This window comes from Microcaecilia unicolor, chromosome 5, assembly GCF_901765095.1.
Source record: "Microcaecilia unicolor chromosome 5, aMicUni1.1, whole genome shotgun sequence".
NCBI classification, from domain to species: Eukaryota; Metazoa; Chordata; class Amphibia; order Gymnophiona; family Siphonopidae; genus Microcaecilia; species Microcaecilia unicolor.
Window position 1 is genome coordinate 163,920,152 of NC_044035.1, and position 19,454 is coordinate 163,939,605.

General features: G+C 44.8%; 1 protein-coding gene across 1 annotated transcript in view; it reads left to right on the forward strand.

Moving 5' to 3' along the window:
* Window positions 1-15,461, forward strand: part of PRKG2 (protein kinase cGMP-dependent 2) — a 123,632-nt gene extending 108,171 nt beyond the window's left edge. The window contains exons 15-18 of the mRNA XM_030204906.1: window positions 591-713; window positions 5,874-5,936; window positions 6,352-6,418; window positions 15,366-15,461. Of these exons, the coding sequence (XP_030060766.1) occupies window positions 591-713; window positions 5,874-5,936; window positions 6,352-6,418; window positions 15,366-15,461 (349 nt within the window). The remainder of the gene's footprint in view (window positions 1-590; window positions 714-5,873; window positions 5,937-6,351; window positions 6,419-15,365) is intronic.
* Window positions 15,462-19,454: the final 3,993 nt, after the last annotated feature.

A 19,454-nucleotide genomic window follows, 5' to 3' on the forward strand; every position in this document is an offset into this window, starting at 1 on the left:
CCCCACCAAATTGGTCTGCATAGGGCCTTGCACTTGCTAAGACAGGCCCTGGTTACAGGAACTATGTTGTCGAGTTTGCACACCATTTGCTCTGTTTTCCAGATAATGCATGCATGTGTAATGCCTCGCACATGCACACAATCTGGAAAATAGTGTACACTGTTGTTGCCAAACAAAAAACCACAAAATGTTATTTTTTTTCTTTTGCTCATTTTTGTTTTCAAGTAATATGCAATGTCATGGAATATGTCGCTGACATTTCCTGTGTCTTTACAAAGAACAACCCACCCCTAGTCGTTTTTTACATGCTTTCTAATGGACTGATTTGTAAGATCCTTGGGGAAAAGATAGCAGTTGATTTCTTAAATTTCTTTAACTAAAGTGTCCATTTATCTCCATGCGAAAAGGGCTAGACCGTCCTAATCTAAGTTTTAACTCATTGCACATAGTTCTGGTTTGCTATGAAAATAGGATGAACATCTCCACGCATAGAATAGGGGCAAAACCAGAGGCTGGTTCAGTCTCTTTCTTTTAACATGGGGCTATAGGGTCACCCTCTCTCTAATTTTCTTTATGATCTTTTTCCTTAGTCCACCATTCTCAGGCCCTGACCCAATCAAAATTTATAATATGGTGATGAAAGGAATTGAGAAGTTGGATTTCCCACAGCGGATTGGAAGACGACCTGAGGACTTGATCCGAAGACTCTGCCGGTTAGACTGATGCATCTGACTGCCAAGTTCAAAAATAACCCTGATTCATAAGCTGAATTTCACAAATTCCAGCCTGATATTTAAATCCAGTTATATGTTCACTAGCAGCTGGTAAACATATTCCCCCGGATACTATAAATAATGACTACATTTCCACATATAACATAATTGACCTTAACAAGTGTTAATTGAGTCAATTAGTAGTTACTAGTAAAAAAGGCCCATTTCTGACACAAATGAAACGGGCGCTAGCAAGATTTTCCTCGGAGTGTGTATGTTTGAGAGAGTGTATGTAAGAGTGACTGTGTGAGAGAGAGTGAATGTGCGAGGGTGTGTGTGTGTGAGAGAGAGAGTGAGCCTGGGTGCGAGTGTGTCCGTGAGAGAGAGATTGTGTGTGTGTGAGAATGAGAGTTTGTGCAAGTGCGTATGTGAGACAGTGTGAGAGAGAGATAGTGTGTTTCACACAGATACAGTGTGTGCGAGAGAGAGAGTGTGTTTGAGGCACAGACTCTCTGTGAGACTGAGTGTATGAGACCAAGAGAGTGTGTGAGTGACTGTGTGACACATAGAGAGTGAATGTGATAGAGTGTGAGACATAGAGTGTGTGAGAGACAGTGTGTGAGAGTGAGAGTGAGAAAGGCATTGGCTGTGTGAGAGAGAGAGTGTGTGTGTGTGACAGAGATACCTCCCCCCCTCTGGTGTCAGGCCTCCCTCTCTCTCTCTCTGGTGTCTGAGCGTTACTGTGTAGGACACTGTGCTCTGGCTGTGCTTCAAGGAACTGACCAATCCTATTTAATAGAATGCACCTCCAACATTCTGAAGCCGAGAAACCTCGTGTGGTTGGTCACTTCTGCTTGTGACGAACCCGAAAGTACGTGATGTCAATTCAGGAGATGGATACAGAGAGCAGGAATGCCTCAGCCATGCAGTCAGCTTCAGAATGTTGGAGGTGCATTTTATTATATAGGATGTGTGGAAATGCCTTATGCCCTATTCTATAAAAACTTGCCCAATTTCTATGGTCATGGCCATAAGAGGGGCATGGGCAGATCAGGGGCATGCCATAAAGTTAGGTGCAGTGTTATACCATACTATCATTTCCACGTCCAATGCCAGGACCTATATGTAAGCATTAAATGCTCGAGCCTAAAGTTGGGCACAGAAATGCAGATAATGCTAGTATTTTATAACATCAGTTCCACACAGAGCTGCCATTATAAAATTTGCGCTGAGTGTGGATCATAACAGCACCTAACTGTGGGCACCATTTACTGAATCTGGCCCATAACTGGCTAATCCACGGATTTTCAGGCTCTGAATGGATAGAATTGGGCAAAACATTAGCCTAAATGTAATGTAATGAGGCAATTTGACAAACTGACAAGTAGCAAATCACCTGGACCAGACAGTATACATCCCATAGTACTGATAGAATTGAAAAATGAACTTGCAGAGATATTGTTAGTAATATGTAATTTATCTTTAAAATCAAGCATTGTACTAGAAAATTGTAGGGTGGCCAATGTAACTCCAATTTTTTAAAAGGGTTCCAGATGTGATTTGGGAAATTATAGACCAGTGAGCCTGATGTTGGTGCCAAACAAAATGGTAACACTATTATAAAGAACAACATTACAGAGCATATACATAGGCATGGATTAATGAGACAAAGCCAACATGAATTTAAAGGAAAATCTTGCCTCACCAATCTAACACATTACTTTGAAGGGGTGAATAAACATGTGGATAAAGGTGAGCTGATCAATATTGTGTATCTGGATTTTCAAAAGGCATTTGACAAAGTACCTCAAGAAAGTCTCCTGAGGAAATTCAAAAGTCATGGGATAGGAGGCGATGTCCTATTGTGGATTAAGAACTGGTTAAAAGATAGAAAAGAGAGAGTTGGGTTAAATGGTCAATATTCTCAACGGAGAACAGTAGAAAGTGGGGCTCCCCGGGGGGGTCTGTGCTGGGACCTCTGTTTTTAAACATATTTATAAATGATCTGGAGATGGGAATAACTAGTAAGGTAATTAAGTTTGCTGATGACACAAAGTTATTCAAAGCTGTTAAATCACAAAAGGATTGTGAAAAATTGCAAGAGGACCTTACAAGACTGGGAAACTGGGCATCCAAATGGCAGATGACGTTTAATGTGAGCAAGTGCAAAGTGATGCATGTGGGAAAGAGGAACCCAAACTATAGCTATGTGATGCAAGGTTCCACATTAGGAGTCATCACCCAGATAAAGGATCTTGGTGTCATCGTTGATGGTACGTTGAAACCCTCTGTTCAGTGTGCAGTGGCATCTAAGAAAGCAAATAGATTGTTAGGAATTATTAGAAGAGGAATGGAAAACAAATGAGAATGTTATAATGCCTTTGTATCGCTCTATGGTGCAACCGCACCTCGAATACTGTGTTCAATTCTAGTCAATGCATCTCAAAAAAGATATAGCAGAATTAGAAAACATATAGAGAAGGGTGATGAAAATGATAAAGGGGATGGGACAACTTCCCTGTGAGGAAAGGCTAAAGTGACTAGGGCTCTTTAGCTTGGAGAGAGATGGCTGAGGGGAGATATGATAGAGGTCTATAAAATACTGAGTGGAGTGGAACAAGTAGATGTGAATCGTTTGTTTATTCTTTCCAAAAATACTACGACTAGAGGACATGCAATGAAGCTACTAAGTAGTAAATTTAAAACTAACTGGAAAAAAATATTTCTTCATTCAACGTGTATTTAAAATCTGGAATTCATTGATAGAAAGTGAGGTAAAAGAAGTTAGCTTTGCAGGATTTTAAAATGTTTTGGATAATTTCCTGAAGGAAAAATCCATAAGCCATTATTAAGGTGGACTTGAGAAAATCCATTGCTTATTCTAGGATAAGCAGCATAAAATCTGTTTTAATGTTCTGGGATCTTGCCTTGTACTTGTGACCTGGATTGACCACTGTTGGAAACAGGCTACTGGGCTTGATGGACTTTCGGTCTGTCCTAGTATGGCAATGCTTATGTTCTTAAGTTCTAATAATATCCATATAAAAAAGGTGTAGAGGAAGGACAGAGCATGAGGAGGCCAAGAACTAGCTATTTATAGTACAATTCTATAATCTAGATGCCCATATTTGCATGCATAAGTATTTGGAATAGTGGCATATAGGTGCATAAATGCCTAAATTCTGTAGTCCAAAGCAAGAGTTCATTTATGGAAATTAGGGAGGCTGCTGGGGGTGGGAGATTTACGTTTCAGGTGTTTAGGGCTGTAATAAACGGGGATTTCTATGTAAGGCACTGAAAAAACCCACACTTAGCGCTGTTCTATAAACCTTGCCTAAAATTAGTCATGGTTTATAGAATACGCGTACGCCTATCCTTGTGACTGAATTTTAGTCATGGCCATTTACACCAACTAAATGCACACTTCTAACAGGTGTGGATTAGGCATATTCTATAACAGTGCACATATTGTTTTAGGAATGCCCATGATCTGTCCATGCCCCTCCCATCCACGCTCTAGAATTTACGCATACGGGGGAGGAAGTGACGTCACCAGACAACATGGTCGCTTACTAAAAGAGCTCCCGCTCCTCCACAGAGACAAATCGCTATAAAATCAAGCCCAATGCGACAAATCAAACAAGAATAGCGAGCAGATGTTAGCAGGCTCGAACCGGACTGCTGCGGAGAAAAGCGGAAAGACAGCGACTATAGATTTCTCTCGCTTTGCCTTCCCCGGAGGAGTGCATCACGGAAAAAACAAAATGGCGGAGACTCGTAAGACCAAAGAAATGGCAGAGACGGAACCCCAGGCGGCACTACAAACGCTAGAAGGGCCCAGAGAAGAGATTCCCGCAAGCCTACAAACGTGGCTACAACAAATAAGCTCCGACCTCAAAGCACTCCGAACCGAGGTGGCAACATTAGGTTCGGATCTACGAGGAGAAATCCGTGAGTTGGGAGCTAAATTAGAAGAGATAGAATCGCATGTGTAAGAGCATAGCGAAACGCTGGATTCCCTGCAACGCCAAGTTGACGACACGCGAGATGAACACCAAAGCCTCCTGGATAAGATTGAGGACTTGGAAAACCGAGGTCACCGCAATAATTTGCGATTCCGGGGTCTCCCAGAAACTCCAATATATCAAGATTGTGAGCAGGTGATACAAAAACTGGTCCATGAATTATTATCAATAAATGAAGATCGCGTGCCAAGCGAGACAGTTCAGATAAAAAGGGCACATAGAGCGCTGGGCCCACTGCGAAATAATAAAGCTAAAGACATAATAGCCTGCTTTACCAGCTTCAAACTCAAAGAGCGGATTCTGAGAGCAGCGCGCCAAAATCCTAGCTTTACATGGGATTCATACACGATTGAAATCTATCAGGATCTAGCCGCAGCGACTTTAAAACGACGAGGATAACTCAGAACTTTTACAAGACATCTGAGAGAGCTCAAAATTCAATATCGCTGGTGACACCCTTTCGCTCTGGCTTTTTATAAAGAGGGGAAACTGTACCAAGTGAGATCTCGCCTGATCCTAGCCAAAAAGCACCTGGAAACTCTGTGCACTTGGAGTGAGGGCCCTGGGAAGGTCGGGGTGGACCTGGAGTCACCCCGGATACAGCTGTGAGGAAATGCAGAAGGGCTGCAAGTCCTCCACAGCACCTGGTGGGAGCGCTGGGCACCTAGAGCGGAGGCCCTGAGTAGATCGGAGTGGACCTGGGTGTCACCCCGGAGAAGGCTGTAAGGATATGCAGATGAGCTGCAAGTCCTCCACAGCACCTGAAAGGCAGCTGGTGGTAGAGCTGGGCACCTCTCAGCTGAGGAAAGGCTTACCAGGGGTTAGGCCGAAGCCAGCATTCCTCCCCCTGAGGGTCGCCTGATCCTACATAGGACAGACCCATTTCCCATCTCCGATGATTTCCCTGTTCCTCCCCTTGCTTGCTTTCTGCACAGGACAGACCCAGTTCCCAACAATAAAACACATTTATTGGTTTTATGATGCCAGTAGGGAAGTACATAGCCACTATCACTTGCTCAGTAGCACAAGTAACAAGCACCAGGTTAAAATTCATGATTTTCATGCTTTGCTAGCAGTCTGTAGCCTCAAACTTCAGCCTGGCATCTTCTGAATTCTTTTTTTCTCACTCTTTCAGGCTCAATTCAGTGGAAAGACTCGGGAATCGGAAGAATGGGATCAGTGACATTAGGAAGCACAAGTGAGTGTTAAAGGCAATACTAAGTTCAGATTCTAGGGGTATGTGAAAAAGGGCTTTGGGCTGGCAGTAACTCGGTAGCACAAGTGAGTGAGAGACCATTGTACTAGTTAATACCTACCTAGTTTACAGATATCCAGTTGGCATACTGAGTTCCACCTGGAACTAAAAAAGCCAGCTTTCAGGGATCAGCGTGTACCTACTTTTGTTGTGTTTATGTCCATGGTCCACATATGTATAAGTAAATCCAAAAAACCCACACCCAACATGTCCTGAAAATTGTGTATTAGACACCGGACCAAAAGCTATGGGGACACATACTCACAAGTACTGATATCCTGTGTCATAAACCTTTTCCTTTGGAACATAGGCTAACAAAAATGGAAATCATTTGCATAAAACTGTCTTAATCGCGCAGGTGGTTTCAAGGTTTTAACTGGGAAGGACTTCGGAGTCGAAAGTTAATATCACCACTGAAGAGAGAGGTAAGAGTTTCCATCAGCTCTATTAAACAAAACAATTATTGCTGTATTTTGTTTTGTTAAAAAATGCTCTTTCACAAGATTTGATTTTTAAAAATAGTCTGGTAGTTGCATGGATGGAGTCCTGGACATAATTTCTGGTTCAGGTTTCTGTTTATCTATTTGCTTGAGACTGCAGTCAAAGTAGCACTGTAACAAGAATTAATTTATAACTTGGGGATATTGCTCTAGAGCACTCGCTAATATTTATAATTTTTAAGATATATATTGAATAATTCTCCACCAGTTACCCATTAAGGCAACAAAATTCACAATTGCAATGAATTAAATATTATCTCTGTTAAAATGCAGTATCCTGCGCTGCAAGATTTAAAAGCATGTACCCAGGACACAAAAGACCATATATTTAGCTTCAAAAGGGTTTATTTAAAATACAAATCATGTGAATAATATTGCGAGAGGTAGTTCTTTCTAAGAGATCTTACAGAGAATCTGTGCTTAAAGTAAGGTAGCAGGTGTAGATATGAATTATTAACTTACAGAAAAGTCTTTGTTATAGGAGCTGAGTGATGAGCCGCATGGTTACAGGAGAGGTCCTCATAGCAGGGAGATGAGCTGCAGGTCCCCAGAGAGGCAGATCCCAAAGAGTAGCAGGTCCCAAGAGAGCGAGCTGGGCTGTTTTCAGGCTTTTATAATGTTCCCTAGTCCTGGATATTGAAGGTTGCAGAGGATCTTGGGTATTGTAGTCTGCAGAGAAACATGGCCACATGCCATCAGCCCTTTGTCCTCACGTGTGTTGGAGTCTTGTCTGAGGGGGGAGCACTGAGTCCTCTGTGGCAAGTGTTAAGTGTTTATAATTGACTAGCCCTGCTATCAGAAGTTCCCAGGAAAGGGGGGGGGGGGGAAGAGGGACTTGACATGAAAGCCAGTTTCATTGCTGCAGTTTCAATACATTTTTAAAGCTATATTGGTATATCTGACTCAGCATAATCAATAATTATGCTACATATATTTCAATAATCCTGACAATTAACTTATACCATAACAGCACCTATCTTCATTTTCTACATCAGTGTTTCCCAAGTCCAGTCCTGGAGTACCCCTTGCCAGTCAGGTTTTCAGGATATCCACAATGAATATGCATGAACTTGATTTACATATACTGCCTCCATTATATGCAAATTTCTTTCATGCATGTTCATTGTGGATATCCTGAAAACCTGACTGGCAAGGGGTACTCCAGGACTGGACTTGGGAAACACTGTTCTACATCACAAAAGTTGGCATCTATAGTGTAGCATTTTTGTTTTGCTTAGTGATATTCTCTTCCAGCAATGTGAAGTACTCAAAAAATACTGACTTGCAGGCGAGTGTTGCCATCTTTTTGATCCCCAAAATTGAAAAGCTCTTCCAGTTCAGTTTCATATGGAATACAATTTTATAGTTTGTAGACAAAAAAAGCACATTTATTTAAGCAGACGTTGCAACACAACACTACTCTTCCACATTACGACTATTCTGTGGCTTTGCCATATAAACTTCATCTTACCACAACAGCACAATGTATTTGCTCACACTGGAAACAGTAAATTCCGGTACTATGTAAGCCACATTGAGCCTGCAAAAAGGTGGGAAACTGTGGGCTACAAATGTAATAAATAAATAAAATTATTTTTGTTTATTGTGGGGCTTATTGTTTTATTCTTTATTTCGATATATTGTTTTATGTGTGGTACTGTTGTATGAATTGCTTTTGTTTATCTTTAGTATGAGTGTAACGTTGTAAGCCATTAAGAAATGTACAGATAGGCAGATTTTATAAATAGTAAATGCAAAGTGATGCACTTAGGGAGTAGAAATCCAAGCGAGGCATATGTGTTAGGTGGTGAGAGTCTGCTAGGTACGGATGGGGAGAGGGATCTTGGGGTCATAGTATCTGAGGATCTGAAGGCGATGAAACAGTGTGACAAGGCGGTGGCTGTAGCTAGAAGGTTACTAGGCTGTATAGAGAGAGGTGTGACCAGCAGAAGAGGTGTTGATGCCCCTGTACAAGTCGTTGGTGAGGCCCCACCTGGAGTATTGTGTTCAGTTTTGGAGGCCGTATCTTGCTAAGGATGTAAAAAGAATCGAAGTGGTGCAAAGAAAAGCTACGAGGATGGTATGGGATTTGCGTTACAAGACGTATGAGGAGAGACTTGCGGACCTGAACATGTATACCCTGGAGGAAAGAAGAAACAGGGGTGATATGATACAGACGTTCAAATATTTGAAAGGTATTAATCCGCAAACAAACCTTTTCCGGAGATGGGAAGGCGGTAGAACGAGAGGGCATGAAATGAGATTGAAGGGGGGCAGACTCAAGAAGAATGTCAGGAAGTATTTTTTCACGGAGAGGGTGGTGGATGCTTGGAATGCCCTCCCGCGGGAGGTGGTGCAGATGAAAACGGTAACGGAATTCAAACATGCGTGGGATAAACATAAAGGAATCCTGTGCAGAAGGAAGGGATCCTCAGGAGCTTAGCCTAGAATGGGTGGCAGAGCTGGTGGTTGGGAGGCGGGGCTAGTGCTGGGCAGACTTATACGGTCTGTGCTAGGGCTGGTGGTTGGGAGGCGGGACTAGTGCTGGGCAGACTTATACGGTCTGTGCCAGAGCTGGTGGTGGGAGGCGGGACTGGTAGTTGGGAGGCGGGGATAGTGCTGGGCAGACTTATAGGGTCTGTGCCAGAGCTGGTGGTTGGGAGGCGGGGATAGGGCTGGCCAGACTTATACGGTCTGTGCACTGAAGAGGACAGTGCAAATAAAAAAGTAGCACATATGAATTTATCTTCTTGGGCAGACTGGATGGACCGTGCAGGTCTTTTGCTGCCGTCATCTACTATGTTTACTATGTAAATGAAATGAAATATGTACATTTGCAGCTATATGCAGGAATAGTAGGAGCACTCAATTATACCTTATCCGAGGCAGGTGTAATTATCTGTATGTATGTTCCAGTATGAATTGGTGAATATCCTTCGGTTTCTATATATCGTGCCCAAATTTCTGCGCCTAAATTTGTGCATGCATATTATACTGGATGTACAAAGTCGATGAATGTGGATAAAAAAACTGGAATGTGGTAAGTCATGGGACGGAACTGGATCATGAGGCATGTTATCTATTAGTATCATTGTTGGGAGATTAAGGTGGGGTTAGTAGCAAATGATGAGATTTGTCTTTGTTGTGTATTACTTATGTATTATACTAGTAAAAAAGGCCCGTTTCTGACAGAAATGAAATGGGAGCTAGCAAGGTTTTCCTCGGAGTGTGTATGTTTGAGAGAGAGTGTGTGTGAGAGATGGAGTGTGTGTGTCAGAGAGAGAATGAGAGAGAGAGACAGAGTGCGTGTGTGTTTGTGTGAGAGAGAGTGTGTGAGAGACAGTGTCTGTGTGTGTGAGACTGTGTGTGTGTGTGACAGAGAGATAGAGTGTGATAGACAGAGAGTGTGTCAGAGAGAGTGTATGTGAGAGACAGTGAGTGAGTGCCCCCCTCGCAAGTCCCCCACCCCCCTCTCGCAGGGCCCCCTCCCCACCCCCACCTCTCTGGTCTCAGGACCCCCTCCCCACCTCCCTCTCCCCTGCCCCCCCTCTAGCCATCCATGTCCAGCGACCTTCCTCTCCCCTTGCAGCCACCCATGTCCAGCAACCCTCCCCTCCCTCCAGCCACCCATGTCCAGCGACCCTCCCCCCCCCCCCCCCCCCCCGCGCATCAAACCCCCTTGCCACCCGCAGCTTCCACTGGTAACGCTGTTCGGCCGCTGCTGCTTCTCCTGTTGAGCAGCAGCGGCCGCTACAAAAAAGAAAATAAGCAATAAATGTTTTTAAACATCAAGCGTGGCACTGCAGACAGCCATCAGGCATTGGCTGTCGGTTCTGCAGCTGCTCCTCCTCTCCCCTCTCACGTCCCTGCGCTCCTCCGGGGTCTTACTCCAGGGGCAGTGACATGGAGGCGAGAGTAGGAGCGGCTGCGGAGCCGACAGCCAATGCCTGATGGCTGTCGGTGGTTTATGGTTTTTTTTCTTTTTGTAGTGGCCGCTGCTGCTCAACAGGAGAAGCAGCAGCGGCCGGACAGCGTTACCAGTGGCAGCTGCGGGTGGCAAGGGGGTTGATGTGCTTCAGGGGGGAGAGGGGGGGTTGATGTGCCAGGGGGCTTGGGTGATGCACTGAGGGGGGGTTTGATCAGGGCCGTGCCAAGGGTCTCTGGTGCCCCCCTGCAGACTATCAGTTGGCGCCCCCCCCCCCCCCCCACCAGTTTGGCACAAGATGCAAAGGAAATAGGAGCTGAAAGATGGAGTGCAGATCTTTTCAAGAAGGCATACCGTAATCATCCATCTTAAACACTAAATAATAACACTACACAGGATCTATCCCTCCCCATCTTCAAATCCTTGCTTAAAGCCCACCTCTTCAATGTTGCTTTCGGCACCTAACCATTGGACTAACCAGGAAACCCAGATTGCCCCAATTTGATTGACTGCATTCTTGTCCCTTAAGATTGTAAGCTCCTTTGAGCAGGGACTGTCCTTCTTTGTTAACTTGTACAGCGCTGCATAACCATAGTAGCGCTTTAGAAATGTTAAATAGTAGTAGTACTATACAAAACCGAAAGCCTATCACATGATTGATTACCCTCCTTGCTACCTATATTTAAGCACTACCACTTCAAACCTCATGTCGAATAGAATCTCTCTATAGCAGATGACTACTGCTTATCATTTAAAATCCATTTTATTACTCATCAGCTTATCTTCCTTGTTCCTTTCCTCCTGCCTTGGTCTCCCCTCCTCCTCTCCCCCCCCCCCCCCCCCCACAGAAATTTCCTCCTTGTTTTTCCAATCTTTCTCTTTGCCTTTCTGTTCCATCAGTTCTTATTTTCCTTTCCTGCCCTTACTCTCCCCTCCTTCATTCCTCCCTGATTCTAGCTTGTTCTCCACCCCCCCACCCCCACAGAAATTTCCTTGCCTGCCTTGTCTTTCTTTTCTTCTTCCCCCACCCAACCTGCAGCCTCAAATGTACTTAAAGTAGGCCCACCACGCCACGCCAGCCAGCAGCCATTATAATGAAAAGTACAACAACAAGGGCAGGCAAAACCTTACCAATGATGTCCAGTCCACGCCACTGCCACAGAACAGCAGCGGATCCAAGCAGCGCGGTGCCGGCTCGCCTATCCTCTCTCCTGTAGGGCAGCACTAACGTGGCGTCGGCACTCGGCTCGGCAACACCCCTCCCCCCATAGGCGGTCGGTGGCCCAACTGTTTGGGGAGGCTAAAGGGGCGGGGTTAGGGGTGGGGATGGGGTGGAGCTTAAATCCATAATTGTCTGATCACACACAGAAAAAAATAAATAAATGTCACAATTAATACCTTTTATTAAATTTAGATATTAGTTATGTATCATATGTCAAAGAATAAAGTGGTTGCTCAAAGCATATACTAACCACAATCGCTCAACTGCAAAACACTATGCACAACTTTGTGCAAAAACACACTCTGAACCTTACTGTACCATAAATATTACACTGGGCAGAAACTAATACACCAATATACCACCCATACGGAAAATGCAGACCGTCAACAATATTGAAACAAGGGATCATAATATCACAATTCTCATGTAGAGCCACAAAACATCCTAATTCATGTTTAATGTGGGATAAAATGTCATAAATAAGTAAATAAACTTTTAATGTTGAACACATAATTCTCAAAGTGGACATATTCCAAACACTATAATGAAAATAAAATGATCTTTTCTACCTTTGTTGTCTGGTGACTTTGTTTTTCTGATTGTGCTGGCCCAGTATCCGATTCTGCTGCTATCTGTCCTCTTAACTCCGTTTCCAGGGCTTCCTTATTTGTTTACTTTCCGCCTTTCTTCTTCATTTCTTGTCCTCTGCAAACTTGACTGTCCAGTGGATCCAGCTTTTGCCTATTTTCTTCATCCATGTGCAGTTTTTCTACTCTCTTCCTTTTCCATCATCTCATCTACTTCCTCACTCCACCCATGTCCAGCAACTCTCTTCTCCCCTGCCCTCTCCTCTCCCCTTCATCCACCATGTGCAGCAACCCTCCTCTCCCCTCCATCCACCCATGTCCAGCAACCCTCCTCTCCCCTGCATCCACCATGTGCAGCAACCCTCCTCTCCCCATGTCCAGCAACCCTCCTCTCCCATGTCCAGCAACCCTCCTCTCCCCTGCCCTCTCCCCTTCTTCCACCATGTGCAGCAACCCTCCTCTCCCCATGTCCAGCAACCCTCCTCTCCCATGCCCAGCAACCCTCCTCTCCCCTTCCCTCCATCTACCCATGTCCAGCAACCCTTCTCTCCCCTGCTCTCTCCTCCCCCCTTCATCCACCATGTGCAGCAACCCTCCTCTCCCCATGTCCAGCAACCCTCCTCTCCCATGTCCAGCAACCCTCCTCTCCCCTGCCCTCTCCTTTCCACTTCATCCACCATGTGCAGCAACCCTCCTCTCCCCATGTCCAGCAACCCTCCTCTCCCATGCCCAGCAACCCTCCTCTCCCCTTCCCTCCATCTACCCATGTCCAGCAACCCTCCTCTCCCCTGCTCTCCCCTTCATCCACCATGTGCAGCAACCCTCCTCTCCCCATGTCCAGCAACCCTCCTCTCCCATGTCCAGCAACCCTCCTCTCCCCTGCCCTCTCCTTTCCCCTTCATCCACCATGTGCAGCAACCCTCCTCTCCCCATGTCCAGCAACCCTCCTCTCCCATGCCCAGCAACCCTCCTCTCCCCTTCCCTCCATCTACCCATGTCCAGCAACCCTCCTCTCCCCTGCTCTCTCCTCTCCCCTTCATCCACCATGTGCAGCAACCCTCCTCTCCCCATGTCCAGCAACCCTCCTCTCCCATGTCCAGCAACCCTCCTCTCCCCTGCCCTCCTTTCCCCTTCATCCACCATGTGCAGCAACCCTCCTCTCCCCATGTCCAGCAACCCTCCTCTCCCATGCCCAGCAACCCTCCTCTCCCCTTCCCTCCATCTACCCATGTCCAGCAACCCTCCTCTCCCCTGCCCTCTCCTTTCCCCTTCATCCACCATGTGCAGCAACCCTCCTCTCCCCATGTCCAGCAACCCTCCTCTCCCGTCTGCCCTTGTTTCCTTCCTGCACCCCCCCCCCCACGCCGCCGTCGCCGTCGTACCTTTAAATATTATATTTTTGCTGAAGTCGCGGGCAGCACTGGCATTGAAGGCATCAGCAGGCTCATCGCGCTTCCAGCAGCCTTCCTTCGCAAGTCGGATGATGGCTCCGCCCCCTTCTGACGTATTTCCTGTTTCTATGAGGGCGGAGCCATCATCCGACTTGCGAGGGAAGGCTGCTGGAAGCGCGATGAGCCTGCTGATGCCTTCAATGCCGGTGCTGCCCGCGACTTCAGCAAAAATATAATATTTAAAGGTACGGAGGGCGGCGGGGGGGGCGGGGCAGTGGCGGGCTAGCCTCCCCAAGCCTCTTATACGGGGCGCCTATGCCCCCCCCCCAAAGTCCTCCAGAGTTGGACTGCCTGCGAGGCTCCAAGCGCAAGCGTTGAAGAGCTGGGGGGCGGTGCTAACAATCACCAATGGAACGAGGCAGCGCTGCGCACGGGAAGGCAGCAACCAGAGCCAGCAGCGGCGCATGCGCATATAGGCGCCAATGCGACTACGCGAGAGAGGTGAGGTTTACATTTATATTTTTTAATTGACTCGGCCGGCGGCGGCGGCGCCCCTGAAAGGCAGGCGCCCCCCTGCCATGCTTACCCTGCTGAGTGGGTTAGCACGGCCCTGGGTTTGATGCACCGAGGGGGGGTTGTCTGAAGGCTGTCTGTGGTGCCGCGCTTGTCATTTTTTGATGCGCCGCTCCCTGTCACTTGCTCGGAGCAAGTGGCAGGGAGTGGAACACTCACAACTGATTCCCAGGCAGGGGGAGGAGTAGGGAAACATGCAGAGAAAGTTGCTCCGCGTGTTTCCCTACTCCTCCCCCTGCCTGGGAATCAGCTGTGAGTGATGTCAGCCTGGCTACGGAGCCTAGCTCAGCAACTCCAGGAGCCACGGACACAGGCAGTCACTCATTAGAACATTGGTGGTGAGAATTATTATATAGGATATGTATTTTTGAAAGCGGGTTAAACATTTTAAAATTAATTAATTAATTAACCCCATAGCATGGAACGAAGCACAGAATGAGTGTGGACAGTACATTGCAGATAACCCATGGTAATTTACTGCATATTAACTTTTTACATAACCGATAACTGCTCCATGTAACATCCCCTACTGAAATGGCATTAAGTGCCTATTCGTTATCCACGGGTAGTAATTCTGGCTCACGTGCACACCATTAGTGTCATGCTAGAAAATATTTTTGAAATTTTTACCATGGCACTAACCTGGTGGGACCCTTATCATCACCTCAATGTGTGACGGTAAAAGCTCCCTGCCGCATGGCCACACGGTAGGAGTAACTTTACAGCATGGCCATTTTTTTGGTGTTGGGGGGGGGGGGGGGGATTTTTACCTGCTGCACTAAAAATGGCCTGGCGTGTGGGAAAAAGTGACCCTTGCCGCTAGCTCAGGGCCCTTTTTACCGCAGCTTGGTAAAAGGACTCCCTAAGTGTATTGTTTCTGTGTTATCTATATAGGAAAATAATAGACATGTCCTCCAACAGTTAATGTAGAGGCTTTGTAACTACTGTGTATTGATTTTTGGTTTTACCACACTTTAATGAAAGAGCCCTAAAGTGACTTGGTCAGGATCATAGATTGTTGTCCATGAAAGAGCATGATTTGAACTTGCATCTCCGTTATTGTTCAGATGTGAAGTTGAATGCGCTATACCACTGGACTTTACCTAGGAGTTAAAGTGCATGCCTTAAGACAGGAGGACATTTTGGCTATCACCAATCTTTCATTCTGTTTCAGCTCAAAGGAATCACCGATTACAGCCACTTTGACAGTTTCCTTCCTGAGCTTGATGATCCTCCAGACGAGCTCTCAGGCTGGGATAAAAATTTCTAAGTATCTGCTGTTTTATTCCACACCCAAGATGCACAAGCTCAGAACTCAGGACTATGGGAGAAAAAGAAAAAGGAAAAAAAATGAATGAATGAAAATACCTGCGTGTCAGGCTCATGATACAACTGTAAAGACCCACCCCTGCTTGATATGAACAGGAAATTAACTCTATTTTGGTTACTTAATCCATCTAGTTCACTATCTGAACATAACCCATAGGCCTATTTACTAAACTGCTTTAGCTGTTGATGAGGCAATTAGAGGGGCAGTTTTATAACTGCGTTATTCCATTTAGATGTCCTGAGGGTGCACAGCACAAGTCTATTCTATAATGAAACTTAAATGCCTAGGTTCCATTATAGAATACTAGCACAAGCTGATATCAGCACTCCTAACCTAGACACCCGTACCTCCATCAACCATAGAGCTGGCATAAGTGGACGTACCTAGGTGTGGCAGAGATGTACGCAACTTACAGTATTCTGGAGGTATGTGCATAAGTGGGAACCCTACCTATATCCCACTCATCCTGTACCCCAGTGTACACCCACCTTGCAAAAGTCAAGCTAGTAATTTGAGAATCGTGCTTAGGCAGAATTATTGTATTTACCCATATATGTGCGCATATACGAGCATATAGCCATAATTAGAGAAACATTTTCATGCTTAAATGTGGGCACCTAGGTGGTAAAATTGCCCTTTTAATGAGCATTAACAGACAATGCAGGTGCTGTGCTAACAGTTAATATGGCTTCTTAGCCACTAATGTGCGATAATTTCCATATTAACTGGTAATGCAGGATGGGGAGGAGAAGAAATGAAGAATGGGTGGGGATTGCACTTTACAGATTTTATAAATGGCACGCAAATTTCTGTGTACCAAATTATGTGCTTTTTTTGAGATGCACACTTAACTAAGGGGCCCTTTTAAAAAGCGGTGGTTAATGTGTGCCAATTTAGATCTACCACCGGCCCTATGTAGTTTCACCCCCCAGCGTGCGGCAATTCTGGCACTAGTGGAAGTATTCAAAAAATATTTCTGTAGGGGGTTATCCGGCGGTAATCAGGCAGCACTGCGCGCTACCCAGTTACCACCGGGTTAGCACAGGAGCCCTTATCGCCACCTCAATGGGTGGTGGTAAGTGCACCCACCCCTACCATATGGCCACGTGGCAAGAGCAATCTTACCGCATGGCCATGTCTTTTTTCAGCCTTTTTTCCTCAGATTAGTAAAAGAGCCCCTAAATTTTTTTTGTTACATTTGTACCCTGCGCTTTCCCACTCATAGCAGGTTCAATGCGGCTTACATATTATATACAGGTACTTATTTGTACCTGGGGCAATGGAGGGTTAAGTGCCCAGAGTCACAAGGAGCTGCCCGTGCCTGCAGTGGGAATCAAACCCAGTTCCCCAGGACCAAAGTCCACCACACTAACCACTAGGCCACTCCTCCACTCCAATGAGCCAATCGACACCAATAATTGGGTGCTAACAATTATTAGAATTAATTGGTAACAATTTGGATTTATGTGTGCATCTTGCTACACACTATTCTACAAAGATCCGTGTGCAAACTTTTTTAGGGGCCCGTTTACTAAGTCACCTAAGGCTCTACATGTGCCCAATGCGCGCCAAAATGGAGTTACCGCCCAGCTACCGCGTGGCTGTTGCAGTAATTTCATTTTTGGCACGTGTCCGATACTTGCGGCCAAAAAATCATTTTTATTTTCGGACGCACGTATTGGACGTGCACCAAGTGGCATTTGGTGCACGTAGGTCATTACCGCCCAGTTACTGCATTAGACTTTACCACTAGATCAATGGCTGGCAATAAGTTTGCAGACCCAAAATAGACACATGGCAATTTTGATTTTGCCGCATGTCCATTTTTGACAAAAATTTAAAAATGGCATTGTTTTACAGGTACACTGAAAAATGATTCTGTGTGCACCCAAAACACGCATCTACACAACCGCAGGCCATTTTTCAGCATGCCTTTGTAAAAGGGCCCCTTAATGTGGAACTCAAAAGGGCATGTGGGCATGGGCGGGTGTGGGCATGGGCGGGTCAGGGATGTTGACTAAAGATTTGCACAGTATTATTGAATATTAGGGATCTACGCCTAAATTACATGACAGGATTTACACCAGGTTGGTGTAAATCCTCATGCTCAAAATTTGGTACAGAACTCGGCTCTAAATGCTATTCTGTAAACTGTACCCAAATTGGAGCACCATTTACAGAATAGTGCTCCATGCAGATTTTTTCGGCATCAAATTTTGAGTGCCATTGACTGAATCTAGTCCTTAATGTGCAGTAAGTTATCGCATGTTAATTATTAATGTGGCAGATGTTATTTCCATCTGAATAGATACAACTGACTGCATCATATTATCTGCAATTCAGTTAGCACATGGTTAAAAAAAACCTTTCTCTGGATTAACTGAATAGGAAAATCCTGGCAACCCCCATCAGTTAATGCAAAGGTTTTTTAAAATAGTTATTACACATTAATTTTGGTAGTTTACGTGTATTAACTGCAAATTCTTACCAGACTTTAGTAAATGGGAGTTGAAGGGGCTCTTTCACAAAAGATTAGTAAAACGGCCCCTATGTGTTCAACTATACAACTAGCCAAGATCTGGTGAAGAGGACAGGGAAGAGCTGGATAACACTCCTTTGGTAGACTGGATGAGGTTCTGGTAAACACAGAGATATGGGTCAAGCAAAATTTATGGAGACTTTGATAAAGCTCACAGTGGATTTTAATTATTTCTTTTCTACATTCACAATCAAGTGACCTCTGGAAGGAATATAGGGAGAGAATCCCCCTGTAGTTATAAACACTTAGAGCTACTACCCCTCTCCTTTGTCCACATCATCCCCTCCTTCCCTCACACCTACAGAGATAGGACTTTTCAAACTATCTCATGAAGAAGAAATCTCCCAGACATGTGGTGCCTCATGAAGGAGGATGTCTGTGTAATCATTTTGATAAAGGATAACGGGAAATAACTAGAGTATGATCAGGTATTTACTAAACCTCAGGTTCATGGCTGTCTAATTTATAAAACCCTTCAGAAAAGAAAACAAAATCATGAATGCAAAAGTAACAGACTTCTAAAGGGGTTTCTTGTCTTCAAAATGCTGAGCCTTGTAGTTATGTTACATTTTTTTAAAGGGTCACAGTTTAAAATATGGAGACATTGAAAATGGGGTTTCGAGAAAAAATACACCACAGGGTGTTTTTTTTGTATGTGTGTTCCTGTAAATGAACACTACATTCACTTACCATACCAGGCTGTGATTTTGGTAAAAGTCTATGTTTTCCAAATTTGTCTTTCTTTCTATTTATATTTCTAATATGATATGTGATAGTGGGAACCCAGCATCTAAGATTACCACATGAAATCACTGCTGTTCCATACACATTCCTGCAACAACATTGCTGCAGTCCCATAGGTGGTACTCCATTCCCACAGTGACATCAATGACGCTCCATCTGCAGAGTTCCATACCTCTAGTGACATCACTACTGTTCTTTAGGTAGAATCCCATCCCTGCAGTGACATCACTGCAGTTACGTCTACAGAGTTCCATGCCGCCAATGACATCACTGCAGTTCAATATGTGATAATCCATTATTGCATTGTATGTGGCATTCTTGGGTTCATTTATTAATGTATTCCATAAACATATTTTCCTAAACAGATTACTAAAAACAGAGTATCAGTTAGACTACACAAATAAAGCAATATAAACATTTTAAAATGCCAAAACTACATGCAAAATGTCAAAACAAACAGCCATCAGCTCATCAACAGCATTCTAAAGCAATCCTAATACCAAGCTCAAAGTTAAGAACGATGGCAAGGACCCACCAGTTTGGTAGATGAAAGTTTATTTGCTGAACACAACTTGTTCTTCCCTTATGATGATTACTGATTGGTATTTCTTTGCCTTCCTTTTGGACTAATACCACATTCAGCCAATTGC